The 17,209-nt window shown below is 57.4% G+C and overlaps 6 protein-coding genes across 6 annotated transcripts; 5 read left to right on the top strand and 1 right to left on the bottom strand.

The window, feature by feature from the left end:
• Positions 1-265: 265 nt before the first annotated feature.
• LTHEOB_7686 (Aconitase A/isopropylmalate dehydratase small subunit swivel) lies at positions 266-2,965 on the top strand (the record flags this gene model as incomplete). The annotated part of the gene is made up of 5 exons (XM_035517079.1): positions 266-977; positions 1,123-1,570; positions 1,623-1,783; positions 1,916-2,652; positions 2,702-2,965. The coding sequence occupies 5 exons, from the start codon at positions 266-268 to the stop codon at positions 2,963-2,965; spliced, it is 2,322 nt and encodes a 773-aa protein (XP_035371195.1).
• Positions 2,966-3,763: 798 nt separating this feature from the next.
• LTHEOB_7685 (Oligomeric Golgi complex subunit 5) lies at positions 3,764-5,155 on the top strand (the record flags this gene model as incomplete). The annotated part of the gene is made up of 1 exon (XM_035517078.1): positions 3,764-5,155. One exon carries the CDS (start codon positions 3,764-3,766, stop codon positions 5,153-5,155), a length of 1,392 nt encoding a protein of 463 aa, XP_035371194.1.
• Positions 5,156-6,266: 1,111 nt separating this feature from the next.
• LTHEOB_7684 (Protein vts1) lies at positions 6,267-8,207 on the top strand (the record flags this gene model as incomplete). Its single annotated transcript, XM_035517077.1, has 3 exons — positions 6,267-6,765; positions 6,818-8,094; positions 8,154-8,207. The coding sequence occupies 3 exons, from the start codon at positions 6,267-6,269 to the stop codon at positions 8,205-8,207; spliced, it is 1,830 nt and encodes a 609-aa protein (XP_035371193.1).
• A 2,536-nt stretch (positions 8,208-10,743) lies between these two features.
• LTHEOB_7683 (Glycoside hydrolase family 16 protein) lies at positions 10,744-12,279 on the top strand (the record flags this gene model as incomplete). The annotated part of the gene is made up of 1 exon (XM_035517076.1): positions 10,744-12,279. One exon carries the CDS (start codon positions 10,744-10,746, stop codon positions 12,277-12,279), a length of 1,536 nt encoding a protein of 511 aa, XP_035371192.1.
• A 1,125-nt stretch (positions 12,280-13,404) lies between these two features.
• LTHEOB_7682 (VHS domain-containing protein) lies at positions 13,405-15,606 on the bottom strand (the record flags this gene model as incomplete). Its single annotated transcript, XM_035517075.1, has 5 exons — positions 13,405-13,605; positions 13,663-14,231; positions 14,284-14,698; positions 14,756-15,028; positions 15,082-15,606. 5 exons carry the CDS (start codon positions 15,604-15,606, stop codon positions 13,405-13,407), a joined length of 1,983 nt encoding a protein of 660 aa, XP_035371191.1.
• Positions 15,607-15,960: 354 nt separating this feature from the next.
• On the top strand, positions 15,961-17,133 carry LTHEOB_7681 (Rli domain-containing protein; the record flags this gene model as incomplete). Its single annotated transcript, XM_035517074.1, has 1 exon — positions 15,961-17,133. One exon carries the CDS (start codon positions 15,961-15,963, stop codon positions 17,131-17,133), a length of 1,173 nt encoding a protein of 390 aa, XP_035371190.1.
• Positions 17,134-17,209: the final 76 nt, after the last annotated feature.

The raw sequence follows: 17,209 nt of genomic DNA, 5'->3' as shown, positions 1-17,209 counted from the left end.
CAAGCTCCTTCGGCGCGGTGGTCGGGTCAACTGCAGGCTGCACGTGCGGACCAATGGAACGAAAGGATGACCTCAATCCCTCGGCAGAGCGGGCGGGCACTGACGTTGGCGGTGGTTAAAAATGCGCGCTGCTGATTGGCCGGGCCTCTCCTCGCTCGCGGGACGGAGCGATCTCAAAGCTGTCCGCGTCCACGCCCACTTCTACACTCTTCCCTCTTCCACAACCACCACTCTCCCCTCATTCCCTTCTTCATCGCCGCCCAGCATGCAGCGCTTCTCGCGGCTGGCCCGCCGCGGCCTGGCCACCGTCAGCGAAGCTCCCCTCAGCCGCAAGGTCCGCCAGAACATCCACGAGGATGGCAACTTCATCAACTACGCTAAGATGGCGGAGAACCTGTCCATCGTGCGCAGTCGTCTGAACAAGCCCCTTACCTACGCCGAGAAGATCATCTACTCTCATCTCGACGATCCCCACAACCAGGAGATCGAGCGTGGAAAGTCATACCTGAAGCTGAGGCCGGATCGTGTTGCTTGCCAGGATGCCACCGCCCAGATGGCCATCCTGCAGTTCATGTCCGCCGGCATGCCTTCGGTGGCCACCCCCACCACCGTCCACTGCGACCACTTGATTGAGGCGCAGGTTGGCGGCGAGAAGGATCTTGAGCGCGCCTCGAACATCAACAAGGAGGTCTACGACTTCCTGTCGACTTCGTGTGCCAAGTACAACATTGGTTTCTGGAGGCCCGGCTCTGGTATCATCCACCAGATCGTCCTTGAGAACTACGCTTTCCCCGGTGGTTTGATGATCGGTACCGACTCGCACACCCCCAACGCTGGTGGTCTGGGAATGGCTGCCATTGGTGTTGGTGGTGCCGATGCTGTCGACGTCATGGCCAACCTCCCCTGGGAGCTCAAGGCCCCCAAGGTTATTGGTGTTAAGCTCACTGGCCAGATGTCTGGCTGGACTGCTCCCAAGGGTAAGTCAATTGATCCCCATTTTCATGTGTTTTCGTGGCGGTTCTTCCCGGGCACGTCCCAATTGACCCCGCGTTGGGGGCTAGAATCTGCAGACGACGCCCATTGTCCCAATTGGCGACCGCGGATGAGCTAACGGTTGCGCAGACATCATTCTGAAGGTTGCTGGCATTCTCACCGTCAAGGGTGGTACTGGTGCCATCATTGAGTACCACGGTCCCGGCACCGACTCGCTCTCTTGCACTGGTATGGGTACCATCTGTAACATGGGTGCTGAGATTGGTGCTACCACCTCGATTTTCCCCTTCAACGACCGCATGTACGACTACCTTGCCGCTACCAAGCGTAAGGACATTGGTGACTTCGCTCGCACCTACGCCAAGGACCTCCGTGAGGACGAGGGCGCCGAGTACGACCAGCTCATCGAGATCAACCTCTCGGAGCTCGAGCCCCACATCAACGGCCCCTTCACTCCCGATCTCGCGACCCCCATTAGCAAGTTCAAGGAGGCCGTCAAGGAGAACGGCTGGCCGGAGGAGCTCAAGGTCGGTCTGATTGGTTCCTGTACCAATTCCAGCTACGAGGATATGAGCCGGTAGACGTTCCCAGCCTTTATTTGTGATCTTTATACTAAATTTTGGGGGTAGATCCGCCAACATCGCCCAGGATGCGATGGACCATGGCCTCAAGGCGAAGGCTTTGTTCACCGTCACCCCTGGTTCCGAGCAAATTCGCGCCACGATTGAGCGCCACGGCCAGCTCAAGACTTTTGAAGAGTTCGGTGGCATGGTTCTTGCCAACGCTTGCGGTAAGTCCCGGCCCCTCCACCTACTCCGACTCCGGACGACAATGTCGAATTAAATATTCGACATACACGTCCGGACGATAGCTTCAACTACCCATGACACGAGCGAAATGTTGATTGCTGACTTCAAACTAGGTCCCTGCATTGGCCAATGGGACCGTCGGGACGTAGCCAAGGGCACACCCAACTCCATCATCTCGTCGTACAACCGCAACTTCACCGGCCGCAACGACGCGAACCCTGCGACCCACGCCTTCGTCGCCTCGCCCGACCTCGTCGTCGCCCTCACCATCGCCGGCACGCTTAACTTCAACCCTCTCACTGATACTCTGAAGGGCGCGGACGGCAAGGAGTTCAAGCTCAAGGAGCCCACCGGCGACGGCCTCCCCGCCAAGGGCTTCGACCCCGGCCGCAACACTTACCAGGCTCCCCCGGCTGATCGCTCCTCTGTCAACGTTGCAGTGTCACCGACGTCAGACCGCCTGCAGATTCTGCAGCCTTTCCAGCCGTGGGATGGCAAGGATGCGACGAACCTCCCGATTCTCATCAAGGCTAAGGGCAAGACTACCACCGACCACATCTCCATGGCCGGTCCCTGGCTGAAGTACCGTGGTCACCTTGACAACATCTCGAACAACATGCTTATCGGTGCCATCAACTCTGACAACGGCGAGGCCAACAAGATCAAGAACCAGACCACCGGTGAATACGGTGCCGTTCCCGACGTTGCCCGCGACTACAAGAAGAAGGGCATCAAGTGGGTTGTCATTGGTGACTGGAACTACGGTGAGGGCTCTTCCCGTGAGCACGCCGCTCTCGAGCCCAGGCACCTTGGTGGCCTTGCTATCATTACCAGGTCTTTCGCCCGTATTGTAAGTACTTGTGTGAAATGTTGGACGAATCATTGCTAATTGGTAACAGCACGAGACCAACCTGAAGAAGCAGGGTATGCTTCCTCTCACTTTCTCCAACCCCGAGGACTACGACAAGATCCAGCCCCACGACAAGGTCGACCTCCTCTGCACCCAGCTTGCTGTCGGCAAGCCCATGACTCTCCGTGTGCACCCGGCCGACGGCAGCCCCACCTTCGACATTGAGCTGTCGCACACCTTCAACGAGGGCCAGATCGAGTGGTTCAAGAACGGCAGCGCGCTGAACACCATGGCTAAGGCCGCCAAGGCATAGATTAGTAGCTGAGGGTTGCGTGCGGTGGATTTTTTATTTCAACTTTGTTGTAACATTGTATGTCTTGAACATCAGGCGATACGGGGATCGGTATTTTCACTTACTGGTATATCATGGCGGTCGAATGAAAGTTTTCAATGAAGCTCTCTCTGTGTGTTGTGTGGAACATGTGCGTGATAACAACTTGTTGAAACCAGAATGGATTAACCTTCGAGGGGGTATGCGACTATCGGAAACCAGAGGTGGGACTAAGTCTGAACAGGGCTCCTACTCTTGGTGATAATGTGCGGCTCTTCGTATTTGAATTCAACATCAACGTCCGGACGGTAGCTTCAGCTCCCCCTCTTTGATCGAATATTATTAATTGGTGAAAAAAAAAAAAAAGACGATGCGAAGAGAAAGTCTACTATGCATATTTGTATAAGTCAAATATACAGGAGGGCATTGTAGCCGACGGCCAGCATTAATTTATTTTTTCTCTCATCCCATGGGTAGTTGAAGCTATCGTCCGGACGTGAATGTATAATTATTAATTCCACACTCACGTCTGGATGATAGCTTCAACTACCCATACATGTTCTTTTTCATCGTGGGGAAAAATAAAAGAAGGGCTTCTGCTGCCTATTTATGTTGACTATTCCACCGTAATTCGTGGGGGTGAACGTGCGCCAAGGTGTACATACGTAAGGAGTATCGCGGGGACAACGTCGGCCGCTCACCACCGAACACCAACCTGGCCTAAACCTCAGCCGAAGAGACGACCGTGAGCAAAGCTGCGAAAGCCCCTGCGCAAGAACAATGGCGGACGACGAGCCATCTTACATTGACTACGAGGCATTCCTCGACCCGTCTTTCTCGACGACAGGGTTCGCGAACAGTCTCGTGCTTGCGACGAACAATCCCTCCGACACGCCGCTCGACCTGTCCACCCCGCTCTCGCGTGTTCTCTTCGACGTGCAGGAGATCGACACACACATCGACACTCTCACCACCAAGTCGGCGCTGCCACTGCTCGAATACACGAAAGACCATGCGGAATCGGGAGAGCGGATACTCGACGAGGTGGAAGCGCAGGTTGCGAGCTTGACGGAGGGATACAAGACGTTGGAGAAAGAGGTCATTGAACGCTATGAAGCTGCGGAGCAGGTGCGCCTTGCAGCGGAGCGGCTCTGCCAGACGGTCAAGATCGGACGTGCAGTCGCACGCTGTTTGATGCTTGGCCGTCAGCTCGAGGCACAACTAGCCGAAATTGGCGGGCCCGGCGCTATACTGGGGAAGAAAGAAGATCACAGAGCCATGGTCAGATCCTCTAATACACTCGTTGCGCTGCGACAGGTGTTGCTAGCGTCCAGGCCTGGTGAAGAGGGCGAGGGGCTCGACCGTGTCAACGTTATCACGACATTAAAGAGTGACCTACTGGGACCGGCGGAGCGTACGCTGATCTCTCGCTCACAACAAATAATCAGGGAGTTCTCCATGTCCTCGTTGCTGGCATCCAATGGCAGTTCGCAGCAGCCCAGTGCGGCGTCGACCTATGCACAGACCGAAGACACCAAATCCCGCACAACCTCGGCTCTCATGACCCTCTACCTTTTGTCGCCAGCATTGAGAAATGCAACGACGGCTACTTTCGAACCGGCCCTCCTGGTCAGCGCTCTGCAGGAGTACCTGCAAACAGCACTCAAGTCGTCTCTCGCGGCCCTTGCACGAGCACTCGCAACTCTACCAACGCTCGAACGGACGCTACTAGAAATATCAGCGAGATGCCAGAACATTGTTGCGTTGGAGACGCTCCTGGAGTCGGTCAAGCCTCCGCCGCATCCGCTGGTTAGCAGTCCGGCCGCGGAGAAGACGGGAAGGCCGAGAAGCGTGTCACGGCTTCCTCCACAGAACTTTTTGCAGCCATTGTTGTACTCGCTGGACACGTCCTCGCTGGCGTCATACTTCTGGCGATCTCTTGCGTCGGCGCTGTCACCGCGGGTTCAGGAGATCCTCAACCGCGGCGGTGTGTCGGCGAGGACGCTGCGCAGCAATAGGGATAGGGTCAGGGATGCAATTCGGGAATGCGTAAATCGCGGCTCTCAGCTGCCGGCGAGCGCGTTGAGCCGGGGCAAGGGGCCGACGACAGGCAACTGGGAGCGCGAGGCCGCGGTTATGGTCGGTTCTATAATTGGGGTTCTGGGAAGGTGAACGGACGCGACTCGCCAGACGCGTCCCCTGCGTGGACATGGCCGGATTGGGGACAGATACGGAAGCGAGGACGGAATAGGGAACATAGCAGTGATGTGCAGAATTACATACGGCCAGAGCCCCACGTCCAATACGAGATTGGGGCTGCGTGCTACAGTGGCTGCCATTGTTCAGACAATGATATTATCCGTGCGCACGTGCGGCCTTGTCTTGCTTTGTGGCTTTGTGCCTCGAGTCTAATCGCGGTCGGCGTTCCCGCGATGTGCCAGGGGCAACCGTGGCCTCAGGGGATCTCCGGTGCTGTGCTGCAGATGGGCTGGTGGTATGCACGGGCGAGCGGGCGTGAGGAGGTGAGTGAAGGCTTGTGGGCGCAGGGCAGGCGTTACTGGCACGTTTGGTCTGCAGCGATCCTTGTGGAACAAAGCCAGCGCTCGCACAGGCCGCACGGATCCGGCTCGAGGACCCAGTCAGTGATAATCAGGCATGTCAGCGCTGCACATCACTCGGGGAGTGCGCGGCGGGCAGCTGCAGGTGCTCGCGCTGAGCTCCATCCGCCCCTCTTGCGCGTGCTGCTGCTGCTGAGCGAGTCACTGCGGCTGTAGATACATTCAAAGCAAAACGCCGGTTCGGATTTACTCTGTAGCGAGCCGCATCGGTCCTGCCCTGTCCAGCGGCCATTGTCTTGTCCCTTGGTGCCACCTCTATCCGGCCCAGCCAACGCTCTCTTGCACGCCGCGTCCTCCCCTTCTTTCACCCTGCCCCCAATCTTGCCTTTTCTTCTTGTACCTTGCTCTTCCCGCGCTTGGAGTTCTGCGCACCCGTCTGCGAGGCGTCATCCGCCGCCTCCCGCTCCCGCTGTCGGCTGAGAAAGTCGCACCCTTCCTCCAACTCTCCTGACGCCGCCTTCGAAACTCCCTTGAGGCCAGTTGATCTGCGGGCGTTTTCGACGGCGACTGTCGCGCATCCTCTCGTTGCCTGCATGTGCGTGCACACGCCTCCCCGCACCACCGCTGCTGCCCACAGGAGCCGCTGATACCTCAACCCCAGAATTCTCGCCAGTCCCTTCGCAACCTAGATCTTCACCCACCAACCCCTCCGACCGCTGCCCACCATGTCTGTCAGTCAGATTGCCGGCAACCGCAACAGCACGCCCGAGGCCGGGAGCTCGTCGCTGCGCCCACCCTCGTCGAGGGCCATTGGCGCCAACCACCACCTCCGCGCCTCAGCCGACATGGGCGTGTTTGCCTCGTCGCCCTTGTCCAACCGTGGAATCCGCCCCTCTTCCGAGGTCTACTTCAACAAGCAGGGCACGCAGGACGACGAAACCATGGACAAGGCTGCTCAGCAGTGGATTGCGGACATCGACCAGTATGAGGTCACGCTGGAGGAGATGGCCGCTGCGACGCTGGACCAGGATTTCAAGGACGAGCTCAGTGCCATCGAGCAGTGGTTCCGTGTCCTGAGCGAGCCCGAGAGAACTGCTGCGCTCTACCAGCTGCTCCAGCAGACGACGGGCGTGCAGCAGCGCTTCTTCATCCAGGTCCTCCAGCAGATGGCCAAGAGCCACCCCATGTCCAGCGTTCTGTCGCCCGCCAATTTCGGCGAGAAAGGTGCGCACGATGATGCTTGCGGATTGTCAAGGATGTTGCTAACTGATCGAAGACCCCATGTCCCAGAAGCTTAACGATGCCATGAACAAGCTCAGCGTCGAGAATTCCCGCAACTCTGTTGGACTCGGCCGCCCCCCGCCATCCCCTGGCGCGAAGCGTAACTCTGGTCTCGACAGCAACACCATTAACTCCATGTTCCCCGATGCGGCGGCCGCGATCGCAAAGCAAAAGGCTGAATTCACCCAGCACACTGGCGCCGCACCCACTTCGAACCGCAACAGCGCTGTTGGCGATCGCTCGTCAATGGTTGCTCCTACGATCTCGGCACCCGATGATGGCAAGAGGGACAATGCGCCGCAGCCGCCGGCGTCTCCGTGGGGCCCTCGCAGTGGCGAGAACCAGCAACCGCAGCGTCCCAAGTCATCGTCTAGCCACCACCAGCCGATGGGCCAGTTCGTTCAGCCGCCGCCTTCAGCCGGCCTCCGTTCCCCTCGTCCCATGGCGCTTTCCGGAGACTCAAACATCCAGAGCACCACGCTCAACGCTCCGGACAGCTCCGCTGCCGGTATGCCCATGTTGTCCCCGTACGGAGCTAGCGGAAGCTGGGCATCAATGGTGAACACCCCTCTGGTGCCCAACTTCCAGCAGCAGAACAGCCAGGCGGATATGGTGGCGAACGCAACGGCGATGAAGCTGGCAGCTCTTTCCACGGTCAACAATCGGATACAACTGGATGATGTGCGGAAGTACCGCCGGGCTCGTTCTTCTGAGGGACAGGGCGCTGGCCCTAACAATAACGGACCGCAGAACATGCCTGCTAGCGTGGTTATGACGAATGAATTCGGACAGGTGCTCACACCTCAGCAGGCTGCTGCTCTGCAGGCCCAGCAGCTCGCAGCGATGAACGGTCGTCGTTCGCGCCCCAGCTCTCCAGGCATGGCGATGCAGGGTGGCAACATAAACGCGATGAACTTTGCTTCTCCTCAGAACAACGGATTCCTCTCTGCTTACGACAACAGTATGGCTGGAATGAACCTTGGCCAGTTCGGAATCGGCATGGGTGGTGGCCACGAGGGCTACCTCTCGGATCATTCTGATATCAACCGTGGCCGGTCTCCTCGGGGAAGGAGAGGCAGCTCGAAGCCGCCGGAGGACCCGACCAACCCGGAGCTTCTTCAGGACATTCCCGCCTGGCTCAGGAGCCTGCGTCTTCACAAGTACACGGATAACTTGAAGGATCTGAAGTGGACGGACTTGGTTGAATTGGATGACGAGGGTCTTGAGAAGCGTGGCGTGAACGCTCTTGGAGCTCGGAGGAAGATGCTGAAGGTGAGCTTATGCGGTGCCGGGTTGAAGGTTAGAAGTCGTGTTTGCTAACGTTTGGACAGGTGTTCGAGCAGGTCAAGGAGGCCAAGGCCGAGGGAAAGCTCCCACCCAGCTGAAGGTATGATTCGGATGCAGGACTAGACGTCCGATGACGCACCAGACTTTTTAGGCGTGGACGTCAAAGCCTTGGACGAACCAGCGGTTTCTTGTAAGACGAATTTGCGAGCTCCGAATCGTGGAAAGGAGTTGACGTTGCCAAAGCGTCGCATTTTGGCATGGGGCCTGCTCAAGTGGGCACAGATTTCCTTAGTTTTGTGGATGGTCGTTGTTTCTTCTCATGCTGCTGCACACAACGCCGACGAAAACATAAATGACGCAGACGGACGGCGCTCAGCTTCTCCATGACACTTGTTTGCAATTGTCAGATGCAAAACGGACCATTTTCATACGGTGCGGTCATGGGTAATTTCAGGGAAGTAATTGTAGAATTTGGGATGCCAGATGGGATGGGGGTGGACGGAGGCCTGTCTGTGTCATATTTGCAAAGACGCCAAGTAATACATGAAGCAGTGCAAGCAGCCAGTTCCGGTTTCAGTGTTGGTTTGTGCAATATGCGGCGGACAATTCTGCCCTGCCTGCTCCGGATTGTCGGGCCGTACATACAGTCCCCTCTCGCAGCCGATGGCTAGCGTGGATTTGTTTTTTTGCTCATGTCATGGGTAGCTGGAGCTATCATCCGGACGAGAATGTCGAATTAAAAATTGTACATACACGTCTGGACGATGGCTTCAACTACCCACATATGTTAATTTCTCTAAGGCAGAGCTGGGGCATAGTTACACTATGTTCTAGAGCCCTGCTATTCTTCGTGCTAGCCATCGGCTGCAGCACCCCGCTGTAGTCACGTCGGGCCTGGCCAGAACGAAGAGCTGTGAAGAGACAATAATATAATAGGAGAGTTTCACGTGCAAAGCACGGCGATCTCCCGCCATGGTGTCGGCGTGTGGAGCAGGAGGACCCTAGGGACGTTCGGCGGCAAACGGAGTGGGGAACGTGCCCTAAAGAAGGCGGCCGGCTGGCGGAGATGTCCCCGTCGAAGCCGACCCTTCTTCTCAACAACACAACGTGATTAAATTGCAACCCCGCTCCGCCACCTCGTCCGCGCCGTCTCTCTTGCCGTTCAACAACCAGCTCCGTGTGTGCCAGACCGGTTCCCACCGCCTGACTTGAAAATGAAACTCGGCGCTCCTTCGCGCTGCGGAGCGGAGAGAAGCGCTTATGACAGCTGCTGCACTCTCTCGCCGGAGCTCTTTTTGTCGTCCGTAAAGGCCACCACGGGACTCAGTCACCAGCACACAGCGTCCAACGCACGAGGACAACACGCCGTGACCGGTGAGGCTGAAGCGAGAGGTTGCATCGCCTGCAGCTGCCGCACGACCACGAAGTAAGCGCCGCTATGGCGACCGGCTGACGGTAGTTTACCAGGCAATCCAGTTGCAGACGCTGGGGAGGAAGGTGGTCCGGCAAGGCTCGATGCGAAACGCGACAAGGCGGCTCGTCGAGCGCCAGGCGGTCAGAAGAAGCATCAAGAGCCTGGGCGTCCGTCCGCGGCTATTGACTGCAAAAGAAAGAGTCATCAAAAGCGGGTGATACGGCAAGATCGGCCAGGGTTCGCGGTGTGATGCCGAGCGAGCCAAGATCATCATTAGGGACGGTTCAGCACGACATCCGAACGGAAACAACAGCCGTCCACGTGTTTACCGGCCGGTCGCAACGTGGATGGACCAACGCCGACATAGAACCGCAGCAGAGCACGTCCCCCAACAACGCAGTCGAGGCCCGCTGATGCTACCGCGCGACTGCGCTGTGCGAAGCGCTGAGAGGAGCCTGATGGGTGCGCGGCGCGTCTGCTGCCCGGGCTTTGCGCGGAGATGACTGCAGTGTACACGCCAGGCCCGTGAGATGTCGTCTCATTATGTGGAGAAACTGCCGCGCCAGCAGTCTTCTTGACTCTTCACATGTGCATGACAACTTTGTCAGTTCGTGCAGCCACTTCTCCTGGGCAGCGCGGCAGGCTATGCATGTGCATAGCAAAGCAGGCAGCGCTATCGATAGTTGAGGCCGGCGCGTTGCATGCATGGGTCGGGAATCACCCCGTCATTTCTCTGAGGTAGGCCCCCCGGTCGAACTGCAATGCGCTGGCGCTCAAACAACCCACTTTGGCCGTTTTGTCCGCCTTGTGGATCCCTGGTGGGTCCCTGCTAAACAGCCTCTGGCTGCTCCACGATTGGCTTCCACTGCCCCGTCCCTTTGCCTAACCCACCCTACCCGCGCCTTGGCTGTTTGACATTTTCTCTTCGGGCTAGCGCACATGGGAGATCTCCCCTTGCACAATGGCCTCGACCTTCTACAAGTCGCCCGCCACCGCCGGGCTCTCTTTGTTCACTCCGCCTTTTCTTTCTTTCTGCCTGTCCCCACAATGCCATTGTGCGTCTGTTTATAATACCAACACCGCTGTCTCAACATGTGCAAGACGTGCAATACTCATACAGTCCTTCCCCATTTTCATCCACACACAGCAGTCCTTTCTGAGCTCCAGCAGCTACTCGTTTCATGGTAGTCCACTGCCATACTTTCTCTTTCTATTCCAACATGACACGCCTCGCTGGCCTTCTGGCGGCGTCACTCCTTATCCACAGCTCATCAGCAGCATACACGTTAGTCCGCGACTACGACCCGAAAGATTTCTTCAACAATTTTGGATTCTACGACGGTGAAGACCCTACTCATGGTACCGTCGCCTACCAGTCACGCCAGGGTGCCTTGGCCAAGAACCTTATCAGCACCACCGACTCCACCGTCAGGATTGGCGTTGACACCACCAACAAGGTAGATGACGGACGTCCATCAGTCCGCATCTTCAGCAACGACACGTACAACCAAGGAATCCTGCTCGTCGACGTCATCCACATGCCCTCCGGCTGCGGCACCTGGCCCGCATTGTGGATGCTGGGTGACGGCGACTGGCCGGCCAACGGCGAGATCGACCTCATGGAGGGTGCTAATGACCAGCCAGTCAATTACATGACCCTCCATACCGACAGCGCCAAAGATAAAGGGTGCTCTATTGACGCCGTTCCTGCTTCAGGGGATGATGGATCTGGCGCTCTGGCTTATTCTAAAACAGACTACACCGGTTCTGTTTTCTCCAGTAACTGCGCCTACAACGCAGATACGGGCGACAACACCGGCTGCCAGATCCGAGCTCCTTCCGGCAGCAGCGCCGTCTATGCGGGTGCCGGTGGCAAGACGACCAATGCCAACGTTCCCACTTTCGGCCAGTCTTTGAACAGCGCAGGTGGCGGCACCCTTGCCATGCATTGGACCAACGACGGCATCAAGGTTTGGTTCTTCGGTCGCGCCCAGGCCAAGCCCGACGAAATCGCGACTGCTATCAACTTGTCTCAAACCCCGCCCACTCTGGCCCCGAGCAACGACGCCTGGGGCCAGCCGCTGGCTCACTTCTCTGGCCCCAACTGCGACTGGTCGCAGCGCTTCAAAGACATGCGCATTGTCGTCAACACCGATCTGTGCGGCGACTGGGGCGCTGGCATGTGGGCGAGTGGCTCGTGTCCGACGTCCACTGGCTACGACAGTTGCGAAAGCTACGTCAGAGAGAACCCGCAAGCTTTCACCGAGGCTTACTGGGAATTCGGCGCCTTCCGTTGGTTCGAATGGCGGGATCCGGCGCCACCGGCGCCTACCACCACTAGCACCAGCTCCTCCTCCACCACCAGTGAGACGGTGGTTACGATCAAGACCACCAAGACGGAGACATTCCAGGCGACGACCAGCAGCAGCAGCAGCAGCAGCAGCAGCACTACCTCCAGCGTCGCGCCCGCTGCTCCCACCGTCATTTACTCCATCGTCCCCGCATCTTCAACCACTTCGCGCCCGTTCACGTATGCACCGGAGACCGAAGCTGCGACCTCGTCGACCGCAGATGCTACGACATCGACTACCAGCTCCACCGCGACGAGCGCATGGCCCGCTAATGAATCGGCCAAAGGAGATGCCCAGTACATGATCAACGGCAAGCTGCCTCTCGGCGGCGCAGGGGCCGTGACTGTGCCGTGGGCGATGTTGATGGCCGGTGGGGCGGCATTCTTGACCGCAATCCTGCTATGATGAAAAATAACGAATCCTCTTCATGATCTTTTCTTTTCTTGTCCATCATATTTACAACCTGGTCATTAGAACCATTAGATTAGATACCCGGGTCATACCCACTGGCTGGTAATGGGCCTTTATTGTATATATAGCTCTCTGTCAACATAAGCGTCAGAACGGGAGAACATTTTTTGGCGGCCAAAAAAATATCGTACAAAAAACTAAATAGATGTTTTGATAGCATCATGTAGTCAGTAACCACTGCTACCAAATGGCACAGAAAGAGCACCACCGAAATGCATGCAGATGAGAAACAGAACTGGAACCACACTATGCTGATCCAAATGATGGAGAGGTCCTTCTGGGAGGTTAATTTAAGAATGTGCGCCCTAATGTAAAGATCGCCCAGCTAGTCATGGCCAGGCGCGCGGATAAATTAAAAAGACGCCCCTCCCCACCGCCTTGCATGAGAGCCCCCGGATAAACAGTGCGATCCGCGAGTCGTTGTAAGACATTCGTACATGCTGACAAAAAGGATGCGGGGTTTCTGCAGTGTGGCCATTGTGAACAGGATTGAGGGGAATGCGGCGGTGCTCATCCATTCCCTCTCCTTTTTTTTTGCGGCCAAGAATGCAAGGGCACGCACGGTGCTTCTGCCGCAGGCCTAGATGAAAATTGTCCGCTATGCGGTTGGCGTGATGGGTTTCGGAAGATTTTACCCTTCAGTGTCGCGAAGCTTATTCTCTGTGCAAGCATTTTGGGCAGATATCTAGCCGTACAGGCTTCAGATACAATTTTCCAACTACATGCGCAGGAAAGGTGCAATTTCTTTAACAAGATGCCTCGTAAAGCGCGGTGAAGACAGCACTGGGAAACACTTCACGGACTTACAGGTTAAGCTCTAAGGGAAGCATCAAGAGGACCCTTGTGTGGGCATGCGAAGTCTTTCTTTCTCCATTCAGACCCATAAAACTGATGCTTATCTCGACATGGCCATCGGTCTTGACAATCCTGGTATCCTATTCCATTTCTCGTGCCAGCAATCTCCACTGACCACCGCAATAGCGAACCTCTTTCCCTCAATTCTCCGACGCAAAGCGCGAAAGAGACCCATTCTTTTTTCGAACTCTCATCGTACCTCTCTCATGCCACGCCCAGACTTGGTATCTCACCCTGCTCTTCCTTGCGCTCCGAGCCCAGCATGTAGCTGGCCCTCCAGCGCATCTTGACCGCCGTACCCTGTCCACGCTGAACGCCGTGCAGGTGGATGTTCTGTGTGACGCCATTCTGCTGGTTCGGCTGCAATAACCTTCCCGACTGGGGCTGCAGCTTCAGAGAATAGCCCTATACACGTGTCAGTCTTTTTGAGCCCCGTCTCTACCATCAGCGCGAAGCACTTACCTTTGTGACGGCGAATTGCATGGTGAGATCCGAGACAGGCGCCGGCGTATTATTTGATACGGCGGACTGGATGTGGATGGTGTCATCATTTTGGCGGGAAACGGTGAAGTCGGTTCTTATGCTAGTGTTAATAACGGTTTGTGTAGATGGTTGATCCGGCAACGCCGACGCGAAGTTCCACTCATCATCGTCGTTAGCTGCGGGTGCGGGTGCGGGTGCCGGAGCAGCTGGCGGAGGGGTCGAAGTGCCCCCAAGGTCGAAGAGAGCACTAGATGGGGATGCTGCAGGCTTAATGGATTGCTGGAACTGGAAGGGGGACGCAGTCCGCGGAGATGCCAGAGCAGCAAAAGGGTCGGCGGGTTTTTGAGCTGGCTGCTGCGGCGTTTGTTGCGGGGGTGGGGTGAACATCGAGGTCTGCTGGGGCGGAGTCGGCTGCGGAGCCAAGGAAGAGCCGCCAAGTCCAGCAAAGGCGTTGTAGTTGGGCTGTGGGGATGTCGACTGGGGAGGAGCAGGACCGCCTCCGAGGAGGTTCTGGACAGGAGTCTGTGAGGTCGGCTGCGGCTGGAAGGCTGGTCATCGATGTCAGTATATCCATAAAAATCCAAATTGAGGCTTGCATACCAGCCCCATTCGTGGCGCCGAGGGAGATGCCTCCACCTTGGAAGCTGTCGCTGCCGCCCAAGTTCAGCCCAAGCAGGTCATCCTCCAATGCGTTTCCTTTTGGTGCGGCAGCGCTTGAACTGGCACTCGGTTGCCCAGACGGTGCTGCTGGTTCCTCGGGGCCTCCGAAGTCGATCAATGACAGTTCGTTGTCCGGGCCCTTCTTGACGCCAGCTCCGCTCACGCCCAGGGTACCCTTGGGGATCTTTGCGGCGCCCTCGACGTCGCCCTTCTTGATGAGCTTGTACCTCTCCAGAGTCCGGTGTATGCTATCGTTGATTTCCAGCAGCTTGGCCACAGCCTCGTGATCGTCCGACTCTTCCTCGCACATTTTTTGGATTTTCGGGTGGGCGCTTGCCAAAGCATTGGCGAGCTCCTGCATGCGGTCAGCTTTTACCACCGCCTCCCAAGAGAGCGGCCCGCCCGGGCGTACCTCGAAAACGTCGCCCTCTTTGATCTGGTCCCCTGCCTGGTGCTTCTGGAGCATGTCCTCGAGCAGCTTGGCCTTCTGCTGTATCTTGCCAACCTCTTCCGCCGCCTTCGCTCGGTAATCGGTCTTGTTCCGGGTGTCGTAGCCAGCCATGATCTTCATCAGCCTGTTGGCTTCCTGCAAGTCGTGGGGGGTGCCGCGTCTGATCAGTTCCTGGAGCTTGGCCGACTGCGCCTCGCGCTCCTCCTGCTCCATCTCTTCGGCAGACCTTAGGTTCTGTGGGTTGGGTCAGTGGGGCGCTCTCACGGGCAGCGCAGCCAGATACGTACATCGCTGGGGTTTAACACCGCAGCATCCTCGCGCCTGATCTCGGGGAACGTGTAGCCCTTGTAGCTGAGCAAGCGGTGCATGTCACGGATGAAGCCCAGGTCCTCCTTGTAGCGCGAGGTCATGCAGATTGTAGAGCGCCATTCCTCGATCAACTCGAGAATGCGGTTCTGGACGCGCGACGAGTGGACCGGGGGTCGCTCGGGGAAGCGGCGGACGAGCTCGTTGAGAAACTCCTTGGTGCTGATCTGCAGGTGGAAGGGATAGCCACAGTTCTTGACGCAGATGTCCAGCAGGTTGAGGGCGAGCAGCGCGACGTTCGGGTTGCGCGAGTTGACGTATTTGACAATCTCCATGGCAGCCTCGCGCGGGGCGCTGCCCTTTTTCTGGTTGACCAGCTCGGCAATCTCGATGTTAAGGGCCAGATTGGGCTCGAAGTTCTGCGGGTCGCAGGCGTTCATGATGTAGCGCTGCAATGGGGTCATGGCTGGCTCAGCGAAGCCGCCGAAGCGGTCGCGGGCCGCCATACGGGCTGACGTAGCCTCCACGGTGGGCGATGTGAGTGAGGGGCGCGGGAGCGCGGGAGAAGCGGAATTGAGCGTCGGTCGTGAGAGCGGAAGCGTGGAAGGCGTGGAAGGCGAGTTAGGAGCGGTGATGGTATTAGGCACTGGCTGCGAGTACAGGCCACGCTCCGGCTGCCGGGATGACGGCTCCAACACAGTGGGGGTTCGTTCGCGGCCCAAGCTCAGCGGCAACACGCCTTTTTTGAGCCCCGCGTCATCTCTTTTTGCCGCAAAACTGCAACGCCCCACCCGCACAACCTTGGATCACTCACTGGCACACATACGCACGAGACTTCGGACTTTACCGGCATCACGGCAATGGTGCGCCATAAGAAGGACGGCTTCTCGGGTCGCGGAGGTCGCGGCGGCCGCGGTGGCGGCAAGAAATACAGCAATCCGCCGCGCCAACGAGTGCGCGACGATGACGAGGATGGAGAAGAGGGCGAGCGCATTGCCAAGAGACCAGCCTTCAAGGCTGCCGCGTGGGACCTGGGCCACTGCGACGCGAAGAGGTGCTCTGGGAAACGTCTCATGCGTCTCGGCTTGATGCGCGAACTGCACGTTGGACAGAAATTCGCTGGCGTCGTTGTGTCGCCAAAGGCCAAGAAGACCGTCTCCCCCCAGGATCGCGAGCTATGCGAGCAATATGGTGCCGCAGTGGTAGAGGCCTCCTGGAACAGGATTGACGAAGTGCCCTTCGCGCGCATCGGAGGCAAGTGTGAACGCCTACTACCATACCTCGTTGCTGCGAACCCTACCAACTATGGACGGCCGTGGAGATTGAACTGTGTCGAGGCCCTTGCCGCTTGCTACGCTATCTGCGGGCACCTCGAATGGGCAGAGGAAATTCTTTCATCCTTCTCCTACGGCGAGGCCTTTCTCGAAATGAATGCCGCGCTACTGAAGCGCTACGCTGCCTGCTCAACAGAAGAAGAGGTTTTGAAGGCTGAAGAGACGTGGTTGGCTAAGATTGAGAGAGAGTACAACACAAGCAGAGACGACAAGGCGGCGCTAGGGGAGGGTGATGCTTGGGAGGGTGGCAATATGAACAGGCGTGCGCTGGACGATTCGGACGACAATGATGAGGACGACGACGACGATGAAAACAAGAATTCTGGCGAAGAAGATGGAGAAGAGGAACGCGATCCGTACGGCTTGCCACCCGATGAGTCCGACGATGAGGAAGAGATGGCAGAGTTACGGCGGCGCGTTTTGGCTTCAAAGCCTTTCGCTAATCCTGAGCCGGAGGCAAAGAAGCAGCCTGAGACCATTGCGAGACCCGAAGCCCCGCCTACCTTGCAGGAAGATTCGGATGCGGAATCCGGATCGGATATTGACGGTATGGACGATGAGTTCGACGATATCATCAACGCAACGCCTGTTACGGATAGGACCGGAATAACGGCGAAGCAGAGACTCAAGACTCAAGACACTACCGTGATGAGCGCGAGCTTCTCAAGAGCCAGCTTGAGCGCCCCCAAAAAGTGGTAGGACGAAGTGGTATTATGATGTTTAATGAAAAGGGTATCTTGCCCGCCCGCTTTTAAACATGTTCAATGTGTGCCAT

Source organism: Lasiodiplodia theobromae, assembly GCF_012971845.1.
Source record: "Lasiodiplodia theobromae strain AM2As chromosome Unknown scaffold_23, whole genome shotgun sequence".
NCBI lineage: Eukaryota > Fungi > Ascomycota > Dothideomycetes > Botryosphaeriales > Botryosphaeriaceae > Lasiodiplodia > Lasiodiplodia theobromae.
This window is presented reverse-complemented; position numbering and strand designations above follow the sequence as displayed.